Source organism: Zingiber officinale, chromosome 8B (assembly GCF_018446385.1).
Source record: "Zingiber officinale cultivar Zhangliang chromosome 8B, Zo_v1.1, whole genome shotgun sequence".
NCBI lineage: Eukaryota > Viridiplantae > Streptophyta > Magnoliopsida > Zingiberales > Zingiberaceae > Zingiber > Zingiber officinale.
Window position 1 is genome coordinate 43,150,352 of NC_056001.1, and position 26,727 is coordinate 43,177,078.

At 36.0% G+C, this 26,727-nt stretch overlaps 1 protein-coding gene across 2 annotated transcripts; it reads right to left on the reverse strand.

The window, feature by feature from the left end:
• Window positions 1-4,258: 4,258 nt before the first annotated feature.
• Window positions 4,259-10,352, reverse strand: LOC122017033 (elongation factor Ts, mitochondrial-like). 2 transcript variants are annotated; one of them, XM_042574497.1, is made up of 10 exons: window positions 10,248-10,303; window positions 9,487-9,539; window positions 9,254-9,386; window positions 9,006-9,178; window positions 8,080-8,169; window positions 7,335-7,509; window positions 6,768-6,952; window positions 6,021-6,146; window positions 5,759-5,847; window positions 4,259-4,571 (listed from the first exon to the last, which is right to left on the reverse strand). In XM_042574497.1, exons 2-10 carry the CDS (start codon window positions 9,487-9,489, stop codon window positions 4,559-4,561), a joined length of 987 nt encoding a protein of 328 aa, XP_042430431.1. In that variant the 5' UTR covers window positions 9,490-9,539; window positions 10,248-10,303; the 3' UTR covers window positions 4,259-4,558. The 2 variants fall into 2 exon arrangements, with proteins under 2 accessions (XP_042430431.1, XP_042430430.1); XM_042574496.1 differs by having other exon boundaries at window positions 9,254-9,539; window positions 10,248-10,352.
• Window positions 10,353-26,727: the final 16,375 nt, after the last annotated feature.

The following is a 26,727-nucleotide window of genomic DNA, read 5'->3' on the forward strand; positions in this document are numbered from 1 at the left end:
ACAAATTAAAGGCACAATGATGCATAGGAACAAATTTCGAACACCGTGTGGGTAAAATAAATTGAAGAAAAAAAACAGAAGTTATAAGCTTGTAGTTGCTCGACATGCAACACAGTTTGTATATCTCATTATATTTGACTAGTGATCATGAGATAATATTATATATTATCACACAAAATTTAAACATATGGACTCCTTGAAACGGTTGAGTACTGACGAATCACTTATTCTAAATGTTTAATGTTATTATGAAAGACATTAATCTATACATTCGGAGGGTGAAAAGGAGGCTCGAAACGGTTGAGTGACGACTCACTTATTCTAAATATTTTATGTTATCATGAAAGACATTACTCTATGCATTCGGAGGGTGAAAAGGACGATGTTTTGTTGGTCAGAAGATTGTAAATTTATTATAATGGAATAAGGGATTAATTATTTTTATGATACATATATTCTTGAGAAAAAAATTACTCCCATTTATTAATCATTTGGCGGTCGACTATAAGTTGATCCATGATTTATCTTTTTTCATATAACCCGATGATAGATTATAAAATATGTTTGAGATGAGCGTAATCACATGAAATTAGGATGACAATTTCACTCGAACCCGATAAAAGATTTGATATCCAATCTAAATGGAGGAGAGTATGGAGAGACTATCGATATTCGACCCGAATACCCGATTAAATAATTTTTTACCTAAAATCTACTAACTATTTTTATTGATATTAGAAAGAGACTATATAAATATTTAATCTATTTATATTTATATATATATATATATATATATATTTTGAAGGATAATGATAGATAGAAAGAAAAAAAATTATAAGTACAAAAAATATCTGATCCATGATTATGAGTATGCCTATCGAATATTCCATATTCGATAAATATGGAGACGAAGGATATAAAATTCGATCCGAACCTAATTCATTGTCATGTCTACATGAAATGGTGTCGATACACAATGAATCCAAAATGGAGAAGTTAAACTCTACCTAGCATGTGGTTTTTAGAAAAGTCTAATTCACAAACATTTTAAGGCAAAAGTAAAATTAAGCATGTTAATCATGAAACTAATGAAAGAATGAGAATTCACATGTGTTTTCAGTAACTAAATCTCAATTGTGAATCTAGATAAAACTTTTCAATACCTCTAGTCCCAGATTCAACAATGAAAGAAAAACAACAACCATAAAATGCAAATCATTCGAAGGAAAGAACAGGACTCTGAAGCATTGCCGTGGGCAAAATCTGAATGGAATAAATTGTAATCGATTAAATCGGTTTTTGTTTTTTGAACAAATCAACTTGCGTTCAAAATAGAATAAATTTTTCTTATCAATCGATTGATCATATGATTCATATCATCATCGTCATCAATTGATTAATGATGATGTCATCACCATTCATAAACTGATACTGAGCAATTGATTCAGTCGGGTTTTTATTTGAGTTTCTTATACCCAGACTTATTAATTGATTGAAATTTAAAATCAAAGTTGAACTGAATAATAAAAAAAAATGATATTTTTTTGTAATTTTTTTAATTAACTGAACTTTTTAATTCGGTCAATTAAGTTACATAACTTTTTTAGTAAACCTTTCCAAGATGCATTTTAGAATAATGGTTTAAGAAAAAAAAACTTTCTAAAATATGATTTCAACTATGGTGTTAGTATTTAAACATACATACATACACAACAAATTCACATATTGGCTAATAAATTTTTTTTTAACAAATCCAATCGATTAAATTTTACCATCAAAATTGAAAAAATAAAATTAAAAAAAAACAGTTAATTCAATTGATTATCAAATTAATTAAATTTTTTAATAAAAATGTGAAACAGCCATCCCTAAAGTCGATTCTATGAATATGAAGAGAAGTAAATACAGGTACATAGTTGAAAGCACATGACAGAGGAGAACAGATCCTCTAGTCCATAATTTGCGGACCAGAGGATGATCCATTATTATAGACCTTTGATTTGGATGGACCCTATCAACTTAAAAGTGGACTCCATCCAAATCAATGGTCCTTATACAGTGGACCACCCCCCTGATCCAAATCAATGGTCCTTATACAATGGATCATCCCCCTGGTCCGCAAATTACGGACCAGAAGACCCAGCCCGATAACAGAGACGTTAACTCCAGGTCATGATATCTCGATAATCAAATCCTGAATCTCTTTGTCACAAGACCATGGACCCTCTAATTGTGTTACGCCTTGGGGACTAATTAAATTTTTTAATGATCTCTATTGATGATGTCATTAATTGATGGATGATATCTTCAATTGACTTATATTTGGACACTTAATGAGTTGAGTATATTAGTCACCTAATTAATTGAGTATATTAGTCGATTGATTACAATATATATGTCATTTGGTGATGTTTTGATTTAATTGGTTTGATTGAAATTTGTGAAATTTTAAAATCGAATAGAATAAATTATGGTATTTTTTTCAAAAAAATAAATTTTCAAAATAATGAATTGAAATTTAAAATTCAATCCATTAATTCGATTTAATATTTCTTTTGTTCATCCCTAGTTACAAGCATACAAACATGAGAACAAATAGTCCAAGATTTCTGCCTAACTTAAAAAGGTAATAATTTGGATAACTTAATCAAATTTTTAGGGGGTGTTTGGTTAAATGATGGGAATGATTATGGGTATGAGTTTAATAGTAGGGTGAAATGAGAATAGAAATGGAAATGAAATCCATCAAGTTATATGGGTTTAATTGATTCCATAAATCTAGTAATCATTCCTAAAATGTCATTCTCAAATTCACAATTCAAATACTATCTTTTACTATTATTTCATTCCCTTATTCTTAAATCCATCAATCAAACATCCTTTTAGATTAAAAAACGGATGGCTTGATTGTCTACGCAACTTGCCTAAAAAAGGGACAAAACTATGTAATATTATTTTATGATAAATAAAGTTACCCTCATAAATTCTTTTTTCATAAGCTTTCCAATGTGCATTTGAGAAAAATGGTTTAAAAAAAACATTTAAAACCTTTGATGATTCTAACATATTACTATTTAAAGAGATGAGAACATCCATAACAAATACAAATATTGACTAATAATATTTTTTTTTTTTGACAAATGGAACAAGTAAATTTTGTCATCAAAATCAATTTAATCGAACTGTATAAAATCCGTTTATTTGATTTGTAAAGCCAGTTCTTCCTTCTCAATGACTTGAGCGTTTTTTTTAAAATTTCTTTCCATAGCCTTCGCGAAGACAAATGGTCATGTTATTATGGATATAAATGAACCAAGTCGTTCATAAACTATTTAAAACTCGATTCGATAAAAGATCATTTGAACTTGTTTAATAAGGCTCGTTAAGATAAACAAATCAAGCTCAAGCTTCACAATATTCAGTTCGTTAGTTCGTGAACATGTTCGTTAAGCACATGAATTAACTTTTAAATAAAAAATAATAATTTTGATATTAAATTTATAGATTTTACACTCTACTTATGAAACATATATATTAAATTTATTTATTAGAATAAAATTATAAATTTTAATAAGAATATTATAATTTTTTCTAAATATATAATTTAATTTTTAATGAATATTTAAATTTATAATTTATATTTATTAAACTTGTTTAAGATCGATAAAAATTCGAATAAGCTCGTGAGCCATGAATATATTTGTTAAATAAAGTTCGAATTCGGCTCAATTATAAATGAGTTAATCTCAAACATTCAAGAATTCGACTCGATTATACCCCTACATGCTATAAAAAAATACCCATGTCTCAACCATCACACCGACCTCAACACCTCCGTCAATCCATTCCTATGCCAACACCGAGATAAATCACAAATCCATCAAGTTTTAAAGAGGACTTTCCCTCTCGTAGTCTCGTTAGATCTTGTATTTTTTTTATAGTAAAAGCATCTTTAATTTTTTAAACTTTATTCACATTTTTACAAGTGTTACAAATTATGTTGTTTTATGGTTACTTTTAAAAATTAATTATAAAATATTTGGAAAATAAAACGATAATAATAAAAGTACGACCGTATTTGTTAAGAAAAACAATTAAAGTATATAAGACTGATCAAATTGTGCATTTACAACTAATAGTAAAAAATATATTTTTAGTATAATTAAAAAAAAGATTAAATTGAGAGTTAAAAAAATAAAAATAAAAAACAAGCAAGCAAACACTTCCAATGTAGCTATAAGCATTTCAAAATACTAAGTTTTCGTCAATTAACTCCACTGCATCATAAACGATACAATAACAAGCGAAAGATGTCTGAGAAAAATAAATTAAATGATAGTTTCATCGATTGAATCGAAAAATAAAATACTTCACTAGGTGAAATTGATATTTCCTGTCGCTCTCCAACAAAAATTGCAGTAGGAAAAAAGTTTGCTTCATATGGAGAAGAAAACGTCAAGCCATTGTCAGGGTTTATTGCTCCAAGTACTTCGGAGAAATAATGTTATTCAGAATGCTGATAAAGATTATGAAGCATGAACAACAGTGTGAAGGGCTGCTAAGCTCCTGCCCTGCATTCGCAACACAACTTCATTACTTAGACATTGGAAAGGAAGGAACAAGTATCTGATTCATGTAATGTGTAATTTGTTGATGATAAATAAAAAATTGCAAGTGTATTTTAATGCACTGTTTTGGAACAATGAGCACCTAAAAAGTGTCTATTTTGGAAGGCATTCAAAATCTACCACAAAGCTGGCTCATGATTTTAGATTCAAGAATCAATGCCTGATGTAGTTGAATGGATCAACCTAAGCTGTTGTTTCAGAACACAGCCCATCCACTATGGCTAAAAGAAATAAAATGAATAATTTCTATTGTTTGTTTGGAAAACAATAATGAAGAGGATGGAATTTAAATCTATTCATCGTCTCTAATTCATTTCCAGCTGATTAGGTGGACACATCTCATAAACCAAACAAGTCAGACCATAAAAGTTGCGAAAATAGTATTGAACTTAAAATGGTTGCAACTCATGTTTGAAGGTAACTGATATAAAATCGATTAATTCATGTTTGAAGTCTGAATGGAGCATAAAAAAGACAGTAATGTATGAACGGGAAACAAAAAATAGAATAGGAAACAGTACATGTATAAAATGAAGATAGAATTTAACAAATGGGTTGTGTGGGTATATAATTAAAAAAAAAATTAGAGTAGCATGATTTTATTATTTTTAAATTAAAAAATAAATAACACTATTAATAAAACATTTTGGCTAGTTTGAAAGATGTGTGATCATCATCAATTCATCATTGGTATAGCAATCCTAATTAACAATAAGAAATAAAAGAACAAGGGAAAAAACTTCCCCTTTTGTTTGTGTTTTTTGAAGATTTATAGGAACTATAATATAAACTAAGTTTTTCAAAAAATAATACATTATTATACTCTAGAACAAATAATTATTATACCATAGCAATGTATTTGCTAATCATGTTATATTCCATTATAAATATAAAAAAGTACAAATATTAAATAGTTTTTTTACTTTTTTTCTACTAAATAGAAAACAATTTACTGTATACCTGGAACTCTACTAAAAGGCTTGGAATTTAGATTTTTTTTAAACTACTATTCCAAAAAAAAAAAATTGCAGTTGCAGGTAATCAAACGACATAGCAACAAATGTTATCTACAGCATTTGCATTTGCCTGCAAGATATTACAATAATAATAAAATGAGACGCAATGCTTACCTTTGGATTCCTTCTCCAACCTCCATTCTGAGAAATTTGCCGATTCTAACACTGGAACCAAGTTCCTTCGATAAATCATTCAACAGAGACTGCATATGACATCAAAATCAAAATGAAATCTGGTTCTTAGAGTGACATTCAAAGTTATCAATAATAAAATATGAACTGTCATAACATTCAAATAGGGCAAGGCTCAAGTAAAACTCACTTGAACCTTTAAAGCTTCTAAACAGAAACAAGCAATAAAAGATGCCTGATATACCTTCACACTAATACTATCGTCCAAGAAATACTTTTGCTCCGACAAAACAACTTCTTCATAGTACTTCCTAATACGACCTTCCACCATTTTCTCAACGACTATCTGCGACTTCCCTGAACTTTCTGCCTGAAATAAAAAAAAAAAAAAAAGAAGGGACACATCTTCAGTGGAAAATAGAGAATTGAACATAACATACATAGGAGGTGGGAAAAAAAAGGATGAAAAATGAATATTCTTGTATAAATAGAAAACTAAATGCTGCTTGCTGCTGAGGATACATAAATGACAACACAAGTATTACCAGGGAACTAAACAGAATTTGCTTAGCATGTTTCTTACAAATAATGCAAGCAAAAAACTGAGGGAAAAATGCTCAAGAAAATAAAATCAGAAGCACGAGTCTCTCACTTCTATAAAGATTAACAAAGAAGTTAGTGAGTATAAAAAAACACATTTGTGAGAATCAGAAGTTCACAAGTATGGACATCATGTTCTACAACAATGAGATGCAAGGAAAGGAGGACAGTAGCATCAAAAGATGCCAATACTAAACTCCCTTGAACAAATGAGTAGTAGATTGGACGTCTGCTAGACAGATATAATAAACGCACAACAACATAGCCCAAAAGCACTTTTTTCTCTCCCTATTTAATTATTCTTGTTCCAGTATCTAAAATCATTTGCAGTTTAAACAAGAATCATTTTGACAGAGTTCAATATAGTGATTCCTCAAATTTAGTACAACACCTGTGTTTTCAGTATGTCACGCTCACTCTCTAATGCCTCTGAAGGAACAAGTTCCTTGGACAAAAACAAAGGCTTTGATGCCACTATGTGCATTGCCAATGATGAGCCGACCCGCTGAAGAGCATCAAGTGAAGCATTGCCATCTTCCACTTCCAATGTAACCAATCCAGCAATACGACCCAAACCTGGAAGACGCAGATCAGAACACCAAATATTGGTAAAATTTGATAGCATTTATTTTCTAGGCGGCTAAAAATTTGATGCATAATCTCATCTATAAAGATTCAAGACTAGTCAACAAACTAGACTTGCAGTACCATATTAGTTGGGCAAAACTTAAAGTCCGATCCAGTAGAGTAAACAGCTTCATTAAACTATACTTAGAAACTAGAAAACACCAACTGAAAGTAAAGTAATTTGAAGCATGCTAAATAGTACAGAAATGATAATGGTGAGAGAAGCACAAGAATTTATAAAATCCAACATATTGATTGAACATGCTAATTTCAGATGGATTGTATGTTTCTTCAGTCTGATTAACAGCCCAGAAGATTACAGTTATATTACCTGGCTGGGGACATGTGTGAAGATAAGATACAACAGCACCATATGAAGTCGACGACAATGCATAACCTCTTCTAATCTTGACATTCTCTCCCACCATGGCAGCAACTTCTGTAACTGCAGTTTGGACTGTAGTTTCTCCAGATAGTTTGGGATGATCCAAATTAATCTTCATGTTCTATATTATGAGAATTTGGGAGCATTAGAAATTTAGTGAAGACAAGATTGCTATGATGTAAAATAATGATGGCAAGACTCTTCAAAGAAAAAGATTTTATTTTTTATATTCATTCACTATGGTAGAAAGAAAAAGAATTACTAAAAACAATTATATAATATAACATACAGAAAAAAAAAAAGTTATAAGAACAGTTATTTGTTTTTGGTGGTTACTATACTAAGCAAAGGACAGCTCTAAATCCAAGGGGAGGGAGTACAAGAAAACAAAGCAAGGTTAATAGATAAAAAGAGTATTTTACATTAGAGGTGAAAGAAATGCACATACTCTTGTTAGGTAATAGAGAATCATAGTTTCCTGCATCATAATTTAAAGTTCACATCTCCACTTGTAAGCATGGAGAGCATTGATTTCTACTTCACCAAGGCAGATGCCATCTACATTCTACAATTCTACTTTCATCCTTAGACCCTAAACTATTTTTTCCACCAGCATTTGAATTAGTTACAATATTTTTATACAATCTTTGCAAGCATAACCATGTGAATAAGTGAATCTACAAATGTGTACCTCCAAGTATTCAGGTCCAAAAGCAAAAGCTTCCTGGGATAGTGGAGTTGGATTTTCTATTGATAAAGCAGCCCTTGCCAAAGCAGAAGCCTGAATGAGGATCAAGAAGTCAGAAGTTGATAGTGGTCCAGACTTAGCCATTCAGTTACCACAAATAATGCATAGACTTCGAAAAGGACATTGTACATGGAGCACTGAACTAGAAGCAGTCGCTGAAAACTGACATTTAAATTTAGGCAGCAACAATATATTGGCATTGGATAATTAAGATGTCGAAGTTTGCTAAAAAAAATTCAAATGAACAGTTGGTGACCATTTTTATATTAAGGTATACTATATTTTGCCATTGGAACTTCTGTTGTTGCTTTATCATCTTGCGAATTTGAATTTCAAGGCACTTTTCATCCAACAACAACAACAAATTTATCCCACATAGTGGGGTCGGTTGCTTCTCATCATACAATATCAAAAATGAATATTCACTGAAGAATCAAGTTGCCTGCCAATGGTTCATGCTAATAATCTGCATGCAATCAAGCATCACACAAGTGCTTGCCAAAAAAGGCATGTCAAACACTGTTAACAGTTAATGGCAGATACACAGCATTCAATGTTGCTAACCAAGAATCCAAAATCTCCTATATTAAATACATCAGACATGACTGTATAAGAAATTTAATGTAAATTAGATGAAAGGAAACTTCTTAAGATGGAAGAAGTTCATCTACTTGGAGAGGAGATTTTGTGATTCATCAAATTCTAGATAATACTGAACCATAAAAAATTCTGTATTTAAATTATAAGAACAAGTGGGAAGTACGCAGAAGCAATTTATACATATTTTTTTCAAGGACAAAATCATGATGGTATCACTGGTCATCATTGTATACCCTACTTGTTTTCACCATTGGTAAATCAATACTAACCAGGTACTGAAATGTATCATTCCTTGCTACAAAATCTGTCTCGCAGTTGAGCTCAACTACAACAGCCTTTTTATCCATCTGTGCTAGTGAGAGCAAACCTTCGGATGCAGTCCGAGAAGATTTCTTTGAAGCAAGCACCACTCCTCTCTTTCTGAGATCCTTTTGCGCAGCCTCTGAAGCATCAAGCAAAGTGATTATGTGATTTAACAACATCAATATACACATAATAGTGATAAACTGCAACCAACCTAAATCCCAATTACAATTAACAAGAGAACTTTTGACATCCTTAATTGGGGCACTTGTTCTCTCCCTCAGTTGTTTGATGCGATTTATTTGATCAGTAGCTGATACTTCGGCACTGAACTTTCTCATAAACACCTGGTTCCATACAATCTGGTTTGCAAACTGTCTTGGAGAAATAGGAGAGAAATAACCCCTACTTGGTTGCCCCAAAGGATTCAGTTTGCTGACTACTAACCATATGGATTTCTTTGCACTTGTACTGAATGCCATTGCTGATAGAACAATCTCCTGTAAAAATAGGCATAACACCACCAACAATAAGCTAAAAAAGAGAGACCTTACAGTAGATGTGATGATCTATGAGTCGATAAGAAGAATTTCAAATAAAAAGCACTAACAACTAGTACGTGACTTTCTGACTTGATGAAGTGCACTAAGCATAAAAAAACTAAGGATTTAATTAGATCCAAAGAAACACGAGGAAGACACTTTAGAAATATATCGAATTACGTTAAGGTGATTTGGAAAATTTACAGTCGCCTTTGGCGTTTGAAGTTCGATGCACGCCGTCCCTGGCTCTCGATCTATAGATTAACTACCTAGCCGAACAAAGTACCTTTAATCCAACATCAGACACCGCTGACTTTGCGATTACCTTCGGTGCCAATGGTACCCCACTCTCCTCTTGTTAAAGTTTAAATCGCAAAGGTTTCTACTTTGATTTCCAGCAAGGCAAGGATTTTGCTTCAACCTTTCCAGATCGAAAACGATTTGCTCAATATGACCTACCGTTGTATCCCAAACAAGGAATTTTTATCATAATATCAAGAAGCAGGATTAAAGCGAAAAGAGTAAGGAAATCAGAGGCCAAAAACAAGGCAAAATAGCAACAAAATCACTAGACAATGATCAGCAGATCAAGAAGACAGCGAGAAGCAGCATATGAAGAAGACAGCGAGAAGCAGCAGATCAAGAAGACAGCGAGAAGCAGCTTACCTCTTTGATTCTGCTGGATTGCTAGGGTTCACAGGGCGATGAGAGGCTTTAGCTGCAGGGTTTTAATATCGAATATTTTGTCGGATGGGGGATCCAGTTTGATTTATTGATTTATTGAAGAATTTTTATATTTAATTTTAGAATGTGTCGAATATATATATATATATATATATATATATATATATATATATATATATATATATATATATATATATATATATATATATATATATATGATGTTTTAAAATATATGAATATATGTATTCCCTCCCAACCTAATTTAGGATGAGAGATATATTATAAAATAAGTTTATAGTCAACCTCTAAATTGATTAGGGATAGGTAGAATCTTCTGAATCACTTTTTATATTTTAGGAGATGTGTTATTTGTATTTGTTGTTGGATTGTAGTTGCGATCTGGCTACAAATTGTTGTGATCCTTTCCTGGGTTCACCGTCCCCATCAAGTTATAGTTTTTATTCGGAGCGGGCGGGCAGGCCGCTCGGAGGACACCCTCGCTCGGCGCCGAGTAATTTAGCCACTTATCCACCACCGGAGGCCTCCGGGTGGCCTTCAGCCGCCCACTCCGAATAAAAACTATAACCTGATGAGGGCGAAGAACCCAGAAAGGGATCGCAATAATTTGCGACCGGATTACGACCACGATCCGACCGTAAATATGAGTGGCACATCTTCTGAACCATAAAAAAAAATATGAGTGGCACATCTTCTGAACCATAAAAAAAAAAAAAATAGTTCAAGAGATCTGTGCTCATGTTAGTCACTATCTAATCAACTAGGACATATTCACACAAATAGGTATATATTTCTTATTTGTTGCATAGGATGTAGTGTAATTGGTTAGTAAGATATAGAGTTCTTCTTTTAAATAGGAATAGGGGTCACTTTAGAGATAAGTCATTATGCCTAGGGCTCCATTTTTTATTGGGGTCTATTATTTTTAATATATTAAATATATTTTTATGTATTTTTTAAAGATAATGAAAAAGAATAGGATCCACTTGATAAAAGATTAAACAATCTCATTGTCTAAAAATTAGGATCATTATTTATAATATATTAAATATATTTTTATAATATGACCCACGTGATTAAAGATTTACATGATCTTAATCTTAAATCAAAGCTTTAATTTAGTAAACATCTTATATCGCTCAATTCTAGCATTCTCTTTTTACATTTATCTCTGGTGATGCTTCTGTTACTTTTTGAGATTGGGAAAAAAAATCACATCTTACATTAACATGCTGATCCAATTGGTGTTGCTATTACATTTCTTGTTTAATTAAATTTAAATGTTGATGTATTTATCCATATTATATCACATCAAAATAGAATATTTTATTATTTCTAAGTAATAACGAGTTAGATACTTTTATCATTTTGTTTCCTTAACAAATATTAAGTGTAACTTTTATTTAGATATATTTACAATCATAAATTGCTAAATTTTATCTTTGTCTCTATTCTATCATTTACAATTGTTATGATTTAGGTGATGAAAAATATGATTTATTTTTTTTTACTCTATGTTTAAAAAGACTTCTATTTAGTTTTTGATAAATGATAATGATCGGTTTAATGTCATTGTGATTTTTATTTTTTTAAGGATTGTTTTGTGTGTTTGTTATTTTATACATATAATTTTTATTTATTTATTTTTATGCTTTGTGAATGATGATGAGCTGAGAGCATGACTTTTTTTTCCTATTATTATCATATTTCATGTTTCTTATTTCCTCAATTTTACTTCTTGTTGTAAGGGTTATTTTTCATTTAAGTATTTAGACATATTCCTTCTTTATTCATTTTTAAACAATTTGAATACACTTTTTTCTAACTGAGTGAACAGTAAACTTATTATCTCCTTAAGGTGTATTATTATATTCTATTTAAAGTTTATAAATTATTAAAATTTGAATATAAAAAATTAATTAATAATTTTGCATCCCAACCCGTGAGAAAAATTAAATTTTATAAAAAAAATAATTTTTAAATTAATATTTTAATTTGTTAAAAAATAATTAAATCATCATTTTGTTGGGGCAATTCCCTAGGTCAAGATTGACCAGTTTGACTAAGCTTGAGTTGAGTCAAGCTTGAGTCAGGATTTGAGTTTTGATATTTGGCAATATAAGGAGATTGCTGGAGCAATCGTCCGGTTGTGGAGATGGTCAAAGGGTTGACTAGGTTGATGAGAATACAAGTCAAGTAGATCACGGATGACAGGAGACTTGACTAGGTAAGTCATAACTGGAGGTTAGGCGTCTGAAGTCCTAACTGGAGCTTAGGCAGTGGTGGAAGTCCTAACTGGAGGTTAGGCAAAGGAGAAAGTCATGGTGAGGAGTCAGGCATTTGGAAAGTCCAAGTATAATCTTGGCAAGGGAGAAAGCCCCGGCGAGGAGCCAAACAATTGGAAAGTCCAAGTGTGATCTTGGCACAGGTTGTAAGTCCAAGCATGTGGTCTTGACAAGGTAAGTCCAAGTATGATATTGGCAAAGGAGAAAGTCCTAGTGAGGAGCCAGGCAATTGGAAAGTCCAAGTGTGATCTTGGCAAAGGTTGTAAGTCCAAGCATGTGGTCTTGGCAAGATAAGTCTAGTGTGATTTGGCAAGGAGAACTCGACAACTAGGATGAGGCCGAAGGAAACTCCTGAAGGCAAGGCGTGAAGGATGGGAGATATCTGAGGGGCGCAAGACTGATGGAGGAGGCTAGAAGGCTAGTTTGAGGTTGGTCGGGTATGGCCGGATGCTAGGCATAATGTACCAACAGGTCATGGATTGACCGGATATTGGTTTTGGGGGGCTTTTGACTTGATTGGGCAAGTCCACAGGAGCTGGATCGATCAACCGATCGATTGGCTCATGCCCAATTGATCGGTTGATCGATTGGGAGAGCACCCGCGACAAAGGGTTCTCCCAATCGATCCATGGATCGATTGGGAGCGTTTGCTGATCGCACAGAAAGCCTCCCAATTGATCGGCCGATCGATTGGGAGGTTGGATTTTCGTGCGATATCTCTGGAAATCACATGAAACACATTGAATCGATTGGGCAATCGATTCAGGGGATTTCCAGAGAGCACATAGGCGCTCTGGATCAATCGGTCGATCAATCCAAAGCCTCCCCAATCGATTGGGAGCAATCCAATCGATTGAGATTCGACCGTTGGCGCAGATAAAGACATTGGCGTGCGATTTCTTCAGTAGAAATTTCATTCCTTTCTACACGAGCTTGCAAGGGCAATTTTCACAGCTTCTCCACAGCTCTCCCCGCCAGTCTTGAAGATTCTTGGAGGCACGTCTATGTCAAGAGGTGAGTTACAACAAGAAGAAGAAGCTAGAGTTAGGGTTTACTGTACAAATCTTGTAAGATTTCCCTTGTATTTGCTTCTCTGTATATTCTTGTTGTATTGTGAGCTTGTAAGGCTTCTCCACCTTCAGTAGTTACCGTAAAGGAGCGGTTTCATAGTGGAGGATGCGTGAGTGTGTGGATCCTTGGATTAGTCACCTTTGCTTGAGGTGGATACCAAGTAAATCCCTAAAATTAGCGTTGTTTGTGTTTGGTTCTTGTATTTTCCGCTGCACATCATCAAGAAGAAGCAAACCAACGCAAGCGCGACGAACCGCTATTCACCCCCCCTCTAGCGGGCACAAAGGTCCCAACAATTGGTATCAGAGTGAGGTCGCTCTTCTACGGACTAACCGCCAAGAGAGCATGAAGCTAGAGGAAGAAGAAGATGGAGAGTGAAGGACCTCTCTGATGGGACATCCGGATTCCACCTCCATAAGACAAAGAGGACTTCAATTTTTGGTGGAACCGATTGGAGACTTGGTTCCAAATGTATTGGAAGCAATGGGTGGTCTTGGAGGACCCATTTGAAGCTCCAATGGACAAGAAGAGGAAGCGCCTCCGATCTCAACATTGGATCGAGGAACAACGGGAACAAGCGGAGGCCGATAAGGAGGTAACTAAAATTTTGCTAAATTTATTACCTTCTAATATCATTGTGAGTGTAGGTGAATACACAATTGCAAGTGATCTTTGGAAAAAGATCATTGCTTATCATGAGACCGCTACACAACTCCAAGGAGTGGAGGAGCCCAAGGAGAAGGGTTCATTGGTTCAAGAAGAGAAGGACCAATCGGATGTTGACACGAGTGCAACATTCGAGGAAAAAAAAGAAGAGGAGGAGAAGGAAGATGAGGAGAGATCATCAACATCTTCAAGAGAGGAAGAGGTGGAAGCATCCACATCCTCACGAATTGAAGAGGTGGAAGCACTCACACCCTCAAGAGGAGAAGAAGAAGATGATGCTACCTCCACAATTCAAGCTACATCAAATGGAGAATCGAGCATTATCCCTACAAGAAAAGGTATAGAAATTTCAATTGTAAATAACAAAAATCATATCATTTGCTTTAAGTATAGGGAGCATGGGCACTACAAGAGCAAGTGTCACAAGTTGGCCAAGGAGAAGCCTAAGGTGGTTGATCCCATGGAACACAAAAGCAAGGAGTACATTGTGTGCTTCTTATGCAATCAACGAGGACATTATAGAAGTCAATGTCCTAAAGGGAAGAAGACAACCAAAGTTAAAGGAGGAAGCACAAGTCAAGGGGGAGCTTTTAAGAGTAAACCCAAGGTAACTTTTAATAATGCAATTCCTTTTAGTCATGATAAAACGCATGTTACAAATAATTCTTCTCATTTTAATGCAAATTATCATGAAAATAGAAAGCATGATAACATTAAGGGAAAATGCATTCCTCCTCATGCTAGAACTACCACACCTAAGGTTAGGAAGGTAGACAACAATTTAGGCAATAACTCTAAGGATTATCGATATATGCCTAGATATAGAAATGCTCATAGGAGCCAAGAAAAATCCAAGTCCATGGATTTAATGACGGAGAATCAAGTCTTGAGGTCAAGACTTGATACCTTAGAAAGAACCCTAGCAAGAATGGAAAACATGCTTAAGGGTCAAAATGAGCATCACCTAGGAAAAGCTAGACAAGAGACATCCAATGGCTATAGAGGTTTGGGATACAAACCTAAAGTCAAGAAGGATGTGACTTTTTTTCATAGGGTTCCATATAGCTATGAGACCAGCCCTAGATGTAAAGGTCAAGTTAAGGACACTAGGGAAGGAATTCCAAAAAGTTCTTTTGGCAAGACCAATGTGACTAGGACTTCTAAGAGATCTAATAAAGTCACAAATAATGTCACAAGGGAGGTCATCCCTAAAGTTGATCTAGTAAAGGTGACTAAGACTCCAAATAGGCCTAATAAAGTCACAAAGAAGGTTACAAGGGAAGTTATCCCTAGGAGTGACCTAGTAGAAGTGACCAAGGTTTCTAAGAAGCCTAGAAAGGTCCTTAGGAAGGTATCTAGGGAAGTCATCCCTAGTGAGTACCCAGAGCACCCAAGGAGCATCAATAGGTTTTGGGTTCCTAGGAGCATATTCTCTACACCCTAGATGGGTTTAGATAGTGTCAACTCCAATTAGAAGGGTAGTTAACCCAACCTTATTAAAGTTGACACTTGAGAGCATTTTCAATGTTATTGTTAATCTTTCAAAATGAAAAGGATTATTGGGTTACTCTTTGAAAGAGTAAAATGTGTTAAAAATTAAGGAGTTGAATCTAATTTAAATTGACACACTTGAGAGAAGCAAAAGAAATGCCAAATTAGAAATTCGACATTTTCTTATGGAATTAAGGGAAATGTAAACCTTAATCCAAATTGTTACTCTTGGAAAGAGTAACATGTGCCAAAACCTAAGAAAATTGGATTTAATTTAACTTGGCACAATTGGAAAAATATAAGAAATACCAAATTGGGGGTTTTGGTATTTTCTTAGGGTAATTAAAGGAAAATCTAAGTCCTAATGTAAGATGTTTACTCTTTGGAAGAGTAAAATGTGTCAAACTTTGAGGATTTGAACTTAATTTAAATTGACACATTTAAAAAAGGATAAAAAATGTCAAGTTGGAGTGTTGGCATTTTCTTAGAAGGTTAAAGGTGAATCTAAACCTTAATTTGATTTCATTTACTCGTTGGAGGAGTAAAATGTGTCAAGTATTGAGGAATTTGACTTAAATTTAAATTGACACAGATGCAAAAAAAAAAAAATACCAAGTTGGAAATTTGGTATTCTATTGAGAGGTTAAGGGAAAATTTAAACCTAAATCAAATTAATTACTCTTTGGAAGAGTATGTTGTGCCAAACCTTGAGGAATCACATCAAAGGTAAGGTGGCACACTTGGAGAAAGGATAAGAAATGTCTAGTTGAGATACTAGTATATTCTTAAGGGATTAAGAGCAAAATTAAGTCTCAATCTAAATATTTGATCCTTAAAGAGAGTAATATGTGCCAAACAAAAATTTGAGGATTGAATTCTAATTGGTACAAATAGAAAAAGGGTAAAAGAAATGTCAAGTTGGGTTTTGGCATTCCTTCAAGAGATAAGCAATCTAGGCTTAATGTTAAGGTTCTAGCTAAGGTTTAAGGATACTTAGATAAATTATCTAGGTATACTTTATTTATGCTAAAATGTCATGTTTGATTGCCTATCATACGCCATGACATCATGCATTGAATTCATTTTTATTATGAAAAACACAAAATATCATGTCATGTCATACATACATCATGTAGCTATAGCTTGATTTTCTTTTGAAAATTATTTCTTTTTGATGTATGTCATAACATCATGCATTATTTTAATTTCCTTGTTATTAAGGACACATGACATCTATTATAAATGGTAAATATCCCAACAAGTGGGATGACACCAAGTGATATCCTAGGTGGATGATCACAAGTTTCATAATGCCTAGATAGTTATGCATGATCCCTTAGTTTAGGGTAAAAATAAATATACATCTCACAAAAAATCATAAGGTGACTTGTATGTGTTTTAGTACACATTAGATGCAAGTGAGATGTTAGGATGATGAACAAAACTCAAGATGTTGATTTAGTGCATCTTGTTGAGTTTTAGGTTCATCAAAACACATAGTTATGTGTTTTCTAATCATTGGGAAAGCTAATGTACAAGTCATGTACATTGAGCCCAAAGAACATGGTTGGATATTGGTTTTGAAAAACCTTGGTGAAGACTATCTTTTGATAGTAATCATCATTGGAAAATTAGACACAAACTAGAAGAAAACATTGAAGTTTTCAAGAGTTTTTAAATTTGTGTTAATCTTTGAAAATAGGAAGTATTTTCATAGAAAACTATTTTTTCCTGATAAAGTATACCCTAAATAATGTCTACATGAGTTTTCATGATTTTTAGAATTTTGTAGAATTTTTGAGGAGTTTATGAAATTCACAGAAAGTAAATTTCAGAATTTCAGCATTCGATCGATTGGATGGGCTCAATCGATCGGGTGATCGATTGAAAGCGGTTTTCTCGCAAGCAGAAGCTTGCTGGATCAATCCACCAATCGATCCAAGCAACGTGAATCGATCCATTGATCGATTGACACGTTGAATATGGCTGAAAAAGTATGTTTTTGGTGATTTAAGCCAATCTTCGTCTAGGTAACCACTCCAAACCCCTTGGAATACATTTGTATACATTTAGGGGGAGTTTTCATGATGAAAACAAGTATGGATTGGTTAAGAAAAACCAAAGTGAAGTTTAGGATAAGGTTTAATTTCAATTCTGAATTTTGAAACCTTAAAACTTCAAGTTTTGATTTTCAAGGGTCATTAACCATTCCTAACCCTTTGGAATACATTTGTATACAATTAGAGGGAGTTTTCTTGATGAAAATAAGCATGGATTGGTTAACGTAGACTTAGGTAAAGTTTAGGGTGAGGTTTAGCTTCTTTATTGCATTTTGAACCTCAAAACTTCGAGTTTTGGTTTCCTAACTGTTTAGGAACTCCAAGTCATTGTTGGTGCAATGATAGAAGTTTACCATTTTTTAGGGGGAGTTACTCTTTGAAAACATAAAAATCTTTTCAAAGACCTTGGAAGGGGGTTAAACCTTTGTGATGAAGTAATACTCAGGGTCGAGTATTGGGGAGCAATGGAAGATTGGTTATCTTCATTGCTAGGATGATTACTGCTCAAGAGAGAGCATTGGGTTAATGAAGGGGATCAGACCTTCATTGGTAAAGTGAAAAATGCTCTTGGATGAACATTGAGAAAACGATTACTGCTCAAGGGGGAGCTTTGGCGACAATGAAGAATATGAGATCTTCATTGTGTGGCAGTAAATAACGTAGAGTTAACTCTTATAGAGAAGAGTTTGTTTTCAGTTTTTGATGTGTGACAAAGGGGGAGAATTGGAGATTAAGTTAGGCCTTCATCCCAAGAAGGGGGAGCTTACCCTCTAGGAAAGGGAGAGAATGAAGGAAACATTCATTTATGTTTTGTCATGGAGTTAAGGGTATGAGATTTAGCCTTGTTATGAAGAATGGTGTTAAAGCTATGAGATTTAGCCTTGGTATAAAGAAGGAGTTAAGACTATGAGATTTAGCCTTGCGATAAGGAAGAGGTTAAGACTATAGGATTTAGCCTAACTTAGAGGTATTGTCAAACATCAAAAAGGGGGAGATTGTTGGGGCAATTTTCCTAGGTCAAGTTTGACCAGTTTGACTAAACTTGAGTTGAGTCAAGTTTGAGTCAGGATTTGAGTTTTGATGTTTGACAATATAAGGAGATTGCTAGAGCAATCGTCCGGTTGTGGAGATGGTCAAAGGGTTGACCAGGTTGATGAGAATACAAGTCAAGTAGATCACGGATGACAGGAGACTTGACTGGGTAAGTCATAACTGGAGGTTAGGCGTCTGAAGTCCTAACTGGAGCTTAGGCAGTGGTGGAAGTCCTAACTGGATGTTAGGCAAAGGAGAAAGTCCTGGTGAGGAGCCAGACATTTGGAAAGTCCAAGTGTAATCTTGACAAGGGAGAAAGTCCTGGCGAGGAGCTATGCAATTGGGAAGTCCAAGTGTGATCTTGGCACATGCTGTAAGTCCAAGCATGTGGTCGTGGCAAGGTAAGTCCAAGTGTGATCTTGGCAAAGGAGAAAGTCCTGGTGAGGAGTCAGGCAATTGGAAAGTCTAAGTGTGATCTTAGCAAAGGTTGTAAGTCCAAGCATGTGGTCTTGGCAAGATAAGTCCTAGTGTGATTTGGCAAGGAGAACTCGACAACTAGGATGAGGTCGAAGGAAGTGTTGGAGCAATCCCAATGGTCCGTGGGACCATGTGTTTTGGTGTTTGGGCAAAGGGTTTAAGTTAGGTTTACCCTTGTTATTTGATATGTGTACTTGAGTTGTGCAGGACTGCAGGTGACACATGTGACTCAGGTTGACAGCTTCGGGTCCGGTGAAGGATGGAGCATCCGAGGGACCATGGACAAGGCAGCAAGGACAATGGGCGAGGGAAGCGACTTCGAGGCATACGCGAAGGATGGCATTGGAGACAAGCCGCGGGCTTGGATGCATCCGAGGGACGAGAGCCAAAGGAAGTAGGCTTGAAGGCAAGAGGTCAAAGCTGCAAAGAAGAGTCAAATGAGTCGTGAGGGGTACGAGTGCATAAGAGATTGTACTCGGAGTAAAATCCTAGTTTTAGGGTTTTACTGTAGCGGCACTGTAACAGTTACTGTAGTGTACTATAGCAGTCGACTGGTGCATGGACCAGTCGACTGATGCACTGTAGCAGATAGCCGTTGAGAGAGCCGTTGGGCTCGCATCAGTCGACTGGTGCAAGGACCAGTCGACTGGTAACGGGCAAATCAGGTTCTGATTTGTTCCAAGCTCTATAAGAAGGAGCTTGGTATGGCCGGCCAAGGCGACGAAATTAGACTTGGTTAAAGCCTAATTAGTAGTCACAAAAGTGCTCAAGGTTTCCCTTGTGTCCAAGAGGTCTTGGTGAGTTTGTGGTGAGATTTCTCCACCCACAAGGAGGTTTGAGCTAGCCGGAGTTTCCGGGGGCTAATCCACCGACGGATAGGGATCGTCCACCTCAAGGACAAGCCGTGGAGTAGGAGCCCCTCCGAACCACGTTAAACGAACGTGTTAGCGGTTTGCTTGCTCTTTCTTGTAGTGTTTAGCTTTCTACTTGTTTGTATTAGTTTGTATTTCCGTTGCGCACTAACAAGTGTAGGGTGAAAGCGAGTATTTGGGGGGGCCGTCTATCCAACCCCCTTCAAGCCGGCCGCAAGATCCTCCAACAAGTGGTATCAGAGCAAGGCCGCTCTCCGTCGGACTAACCACCGAGGAAGCAAAGATGACCGGCTTGATAGATCCGCCAAAGTTCGAAGGAGGAAGCTTATGGGACATCACCTTTTGGATGGTGAAGATGAAGAACTTCTTCGAGACGGATTGGGACACAATGATGGTGGTGGAAGAGCCATTTGAAGTCCCTAAAGACAAGAAAGGGAAGAAGCTCCGAACACGACATTGGACGGAGGAGCAAACCTCACTATTTGAGGTAAACTCAAAGGTAATAGCAATTTTAATTGATTTATTGCCTCCTAATGTGTTAGTGGTGTAGGTAAATATGAGAACGTCCATGAATTGTGGAGCAAAGTGAAGAAATTTCCATGGGAGGAATTTTTGCCTACACAAGAAGAAGAAGAAAAATCCGAAGAAAGTGATGAAGTGGTCCAAGAGGAGAAGAAGGACCAATCGGATGTGGAGCCCAAGGAGATGGGCTTAGTAGCTCAAGAAGAGGAGGAGGAGCAACCGGAAGTTGAGTCATGCTCAACATCCGAGGAGGAGAAGGAAGATGAGGCATCATCTACATCCTCAAGAATCGAAGAAAATTCCAAGGTAAGTGAAGAAGAAGAAGAGGTCTTGGAAGTGGTCAATCTAGCAAGCACCTCCACCGAAGTGAAGTCAAAAGACCATATAATATGCTTCGGGTGCAATGAGAAGGGACACTATAAGAATAGATGTCCTATGGGTAAGAAGAAGGTAACTCCTAAACCCAATCAAGTTATTTTGAATACTAACATGGGTTGTAGGAATAAAGAAGCCCAAAAGAAGGAGAATAAATGGCACATAGTGTGCTTCACGTGTGGTGAGCGGGGTCATTACCACACCAAATGCCCAAAGAAGAAAGAAATCAAGAAGTTAGCGCATTTGAAGAAATGGGAGAAGAAGAGAAGCAAGAGTCAAGGGGGAGCTTCAAGGGTAAGGGAGGTATACCCTAATTTGAAATGCAATGCAAATTCTTATGTTCCCATGTATGCTAGGAAAAATAATGATTATCATTATGTAGCAATGAAAAATTTTGGATTTAGATATCATGATAGGAGTAGGGTAAATGTGGATCATAACCCTAGGAAATCTATGCATGATAAATTTAGAAATGATAGACCTAAGGAGACCCAAGGTATTAATCCCAAGAAGGGGAGACACATGCCTAGAAAGGGTAGGTCTAGGAATGTCCATGGTGGACATGTTGACTTTAGGGTTAGGAACCTTGAGAGGGAGAATCAAGCTTTGAAGTTAAAGCTTGATAATTTGGAGAAATTCCTTAAGAGATTCACTATTGGATCTAAAGGATTAAATATGGTGTTGGGTAGTCAAAGATCCAATAATGATAGATCGGGTGTGGGATACCAATCTAGTCCCTCCAAGGTCAAAAGGAGACCATGTGCTGGGGTGGCACATGATAAGGGCAAGGGAGAGTCATCCAAGGCCAATAAAAAGAAATATGTTAGGGTTGCATATGATTATGGCAAGGATGATGTGTCCAAGGTTAAGAAGATAAGGAGATCTTCTAAGGGACATCATTGTGGTTTGGTCACAGTAGATGAGTCACCTAGGGAGGTGACTAAGGTAAAGAGCTCTAGGGGGAGCTCAAAGAGTCAATTTGGGACCCATGGCCAATGGATCTCAGGTGGGTTCTACTTGGGGGGTCTAGAGGAGCCATGGAGTGTGCCAAATGGTTTAGAGACGGACTTGAGTCTCAAACCTAGGGATTTGACACACATGGATTATGTTTCATGCAAGGAAATATGACATTAAGGGTCATATTGCATGATAATTGGTTTTGGATGTATAGATTCCATATAAACCAATGCTAGGGATGCATTGTGGGTTGGTATGGGCAAATACATCAAGAGGAAGCCAAAACTAGGACTTTAGGTCAAGGTTCAATTGAACCATTTAGCTAGTTTTGGATTTTGTGTCAATCTTGGGATTGGTGATAGATATATTTTGTAATATATTTTTCCCAAGTAGACAATAGTACAATAGACCTCTCCACAAAATTTGAGAATTTTTGGAGGTCTAGGGAATTTCTGGTGCATTTCTGAAGGTAGCTTGAAAAAGCTGATTTTTTCATAAATAGGGTACCAGTCGACTGGTACAGATACCAGTCGACTGGTAACAATGTTTTTGAGCACAGAATGGTTCTGTAAGCTCATTTTGACGAGGGCAGTCGACTGGTACCGACACCAGTCGACTAGTAACAGTAGATTTCGACCATAGAATGCTTCTGTAAGGTTTTGTCGAAGGGGGCAGTCGACTGATACCAGCTTGAAAGTGTTTTTCAGCACTGTTCTTGACCATGTCAACTCACTTAGATGTATGGGATCCAAGGGGGATTAATACATGAGTTTAGGGTCAGTTTGGATGAGAAATTTTCAACAATTGGGATATTGTTGGAGAACTTTTTGGATGTTAGGCAAAGGGGGAGAAGTAAGGTTTAAATTGGGAAAACCTTTAGTGCCTTTGCGTAGGGGGAGCCTTGGGATAGGTTCTTAAAAAGCCCTGTGATAAAATCCTAGCTCAATGGGGAGCGTAGGTGTAGGGGGAGTCTTGTGATAGGTTCTAATGCATGTTTGCATCTTGTTTCGGCGGTTGCCAAGTGTGTAGCCTTGACAACGTAAGTCCATTCGGCAGAGTAAGTCCAAGTGTGTAGCCTTGGCATCGTAAGTCCATTGTATTAGCATGTTTATTTGCTATTTGTTTTCCCTAACTTAAACGTATTGTCAAACACCAAAAAGGGGGAAATTGTTGGAGCAATCTCAATGGTCCGTGGGACCATGTGTTTTGGTGTTTGGGCAAAGGGTTTAAGTTAGGTTTACCCTTATTATTTGATATGTATACTTGAGTTGTGCAGGACTGCAGGTGACACATGTGACTCAGGTTGACAGCTTCGGGTCCGGTGAAGGATGGAGCATCCGAGGGACCATGGACAAGGCAGCAAGGACAATGGCCGAGGGAAGCGACTTCGAGGCATACGCGAAGGATGGCATTGGAGACAAGCCGCGGGCTTGGATGCATCCGAGGGACGAGAGCCAAAGGAAGTAGGCTTGAAGGCAAGAGGTCAAAGCTGCAAAGAAGAGTCAAATGAGTCGTGAGGGGTACGAGTGCATAAGAGATTGTACTCGGAGTAAAATCCTAGTTTTAGGGTTTTACTGTAGCGGCACTGTAGCAGTCACTATAGCGCACTGTAGCAGTTACTGTAGTGTACTGTAGCAGTCGACTGATGTATGGACCAGTCGACTGATGCACTGTAGCAGATAGCCGTTGAGAGAGCCGTTGGGCTGGCACCAGTCGACTGGTGCAAGGACCAGTCGACTGGTAACGGGCAAATCAGGTTCTGATTTGTTCCAAGCTATATAAGAAGGAGCTTGGTATGGCCGGCCAAGGCGACGAAATTAGACTTGGTTAAAGCCTAATTAGTAGTCACAAAAGTGCTCAAGGTTTCCCTTGTGTCCAAGAGGTCTTGGTGAGTTTGTGGTGAGGTTTCTCCACCCATAAGGAGGTTTGAGCTAGCCGGAGTTTCCGGGGGCTAATCCACCGACGGATAGGGATCGTCCACCTCAAGGACAAGCCGTGGAGTAGGAGCCCTAATCTCCGAACCACGTTAAACGAACGTGTTAGTGGTTTGCTTGCTCTTTCTTGTAGTGTTTAGCTTTCTACTTGTTTGTATTAGTTTGTATTTCCGTTGCGCACTAACAAGTGTAGGGTGAAAGCGAGTATTTGGGAGTGCCGTCTATCCAACCCCCCTTCAAGTCGGCCGCAAGATCCTCCAACAGGAAGCTCCTGAAGGCCAGGAGTGAAGGATGAGAGATATCTGAGGGGCGCAAGGCTAATGGAGGAGGCTTGAAGGCTAGTTTGAGGTTGGTCGGGTATGGCCGGATGCTAGGCATGATGTACCAACAGGTCATGGATTGAACGGATGTTGATTTTGGGGGGGCTTTTGACTTGATTGGGCAAGTCCACAGGAGCTGGATCGATCAACCGATCGATTGGGCATGAGTCAATCGATCGGTTGATCGATTGGGAGAGCACCCACGACAAAGGGTTCTCCCAATCGATCCATGGATCGATTGGGAGCGTTTGCCGATCGCACAGAAAGCCTTCCAATCGATCAGCCGATCGATTGGGAGCCTCCAATCAATCGGTTGATCGATTGGAAGGTTGGATTTTCGTGCGATATCTCTGGAAATCGCACGAAACACATTGAATCGATTGAGCAATCGATTCAGGGGATTTCCAGAGAGCACAAAGGCGCTCTGGATCGATCGGCCGATCGATCCAAAGTCTCCCCAATCGATTGGGAGCAATCTAATCGATTGAGATTCGACCGTTGGCGGAGATAAAGACATTGGCGTGCGATTTCTTCGGTAGAAATTTCATTCCTTTCTACACGAGCTTGCAAAGGCGGTTTTCACAACTTCCCATAGCTCTCCCCGTCAGTCTTGAAGATTCTTGGAGGCAAGTCCAAGTCAAGAGGCAAGTTACAACAAGAAAAAGAAGCTAGGGTTAGAGTTTATTGTACAAATCTTGTAAGATTTCCCTTGTATTTGCTTCTCTGTATATTCTTGTTGTATTGTGAGCTTGTAAGACTTCTCCGCCTTCGGTAGTTATCGTAAAGGAGTGGTTTCATAGTGGAGGGTGCATGAGTGTGTGGATTCTTGGACTAGTCACCTCTGCTTGAGGTGGATACCAAGTAAATCCCTAGAGTTAGCGTTGTTTGTGTTTGGTTCTTGAATTTTCCGCTGCACATCATCAAGGAGAAGCAAACCAACGCAAGCGCGACGAACCACTATTCACCCCTCTCTAGCGGGTACAAAGATCCCAATACATTTTTTACCCTAAGTCTAAATGAAAAAGGTGAAAGGATTTTTTTAAAAAAAATAATGTCAAAGGCCTAATTTTTTTTCCGCATAGGGTCTTAAATAGGCTTGAGCCGGCCCTGGATAATTTTTTTTTTGTTTTTTATATGTTTGATTTAAATTTGTGGATTTTTATCTTATTTGGAATTAGAACTGAATGGGACTAAATCTTTTTTTATTTTTTATTTTGAGAGATTTTTTATTATCACAGTGATTACATGTGTGTTAGTTCCTAAATTACAGTTCATTTCCAAATTATATGGAAATTACACGAAGGGAGAATTGAGTCTATGTTTATTTTTTATTTTGAAAGATTTTTTATTAGTATGATAGTAGAAAGATGATTATATTCATCTAAGTACCTTTATAATTTATTCTCAAATTATGTGAAGAAAGATAAATTATAAAATTAATTTATAGTCGACCATCAAATAACCAATTTTTTTTAAAAAAAATACTCTCAAGAACCATACTTATCAGGAATATATCCTTTATCCCATTATAATAAAATTATCACCGTATTCATATAGCCCCATTGATCCCTTACCCATAGATGTTGGAAAAAAAATTCATTCACTCTATTTTTTTAATTACCTTTTTTCATAAATATTATAGTACATTTGCCGGTTATTGCGTTGTGTTTATTAAAAAAATAAAAAAGTTATATGATGAGTTTATCACTAAGGTAATGAGGAATAGTTTGTAAAAAAAATTTAAGACGAAGCGCCTTTTTAAAACTAAAATCAAGTAATTTTTCAATATTTTTCAAAATTAACTGATAAATTAATAAATTAGATTTGATCAGTGTCTTATCTAGAGGTGCAAATAAACCGAATTTATTCATGAATATTTTAAAATTAAATTAAAAAATATTTATTTCATATTTAAAATTATCAAATGAACTGTTTAAACTAACTAAAAAATTATCAAATTCAAACTAAATTTAAACATCAAACATGTTCAATTTTTTTTCAAACCGAATTTGAACATATACTATTTTATTTAATTATTCACGAACGACTCACAAACCGACCTTAATTCTAATCATTTTTACAGAATTTTAACTTAAATATATACAAATCAAGTTTGAAATAATTCAAATCAAATTCAAATTTAAATTATTTTAAATTATAATCCAATTACACTCAACAATTGAATCGAGTTCTAATTAAAATTATTTATATTTTCAAACTTCAAACTCGAATATTATATGTATTTTTTAAATTTAAACTCAACTATCAATATTTTTATATTATTCAATTCAATTTGATTCATTTACGCCCCAGTATCATTGACTTGTCAATCCATTAACATGCTTGAACTCGAACAGACCAAAAGAGTTATGGGACGGGACA

What these genes read in the sequence shown, in the direction of transcription:
- LOC122017033 (XM_042574496.1), bottom strand. Translation starts at nt 9,521, where the DNA reads ATGGCATTCAGTACAAGTGCAAAGAAATCCATATGGTTAGTAGTCAGC. An exon ending in TAATTGTAATTGGGATTTAG is followed by an intron (nt 9,179 to 9,253) that starts GTTGGTTGCAGT and finishes TTGATGCTTCAG; the next exon opens with AGGCTGCGCAAAAGGATCTC. An exon ending in TCACACATGTCCCCAGCCAG is followed by an intron (nt 6,953 to 7,334) that starts GTAATATAACTG and finishes TGCGTCTTCCAG; the next exon opens with GTTTGGGTCGTATTGCTGGA.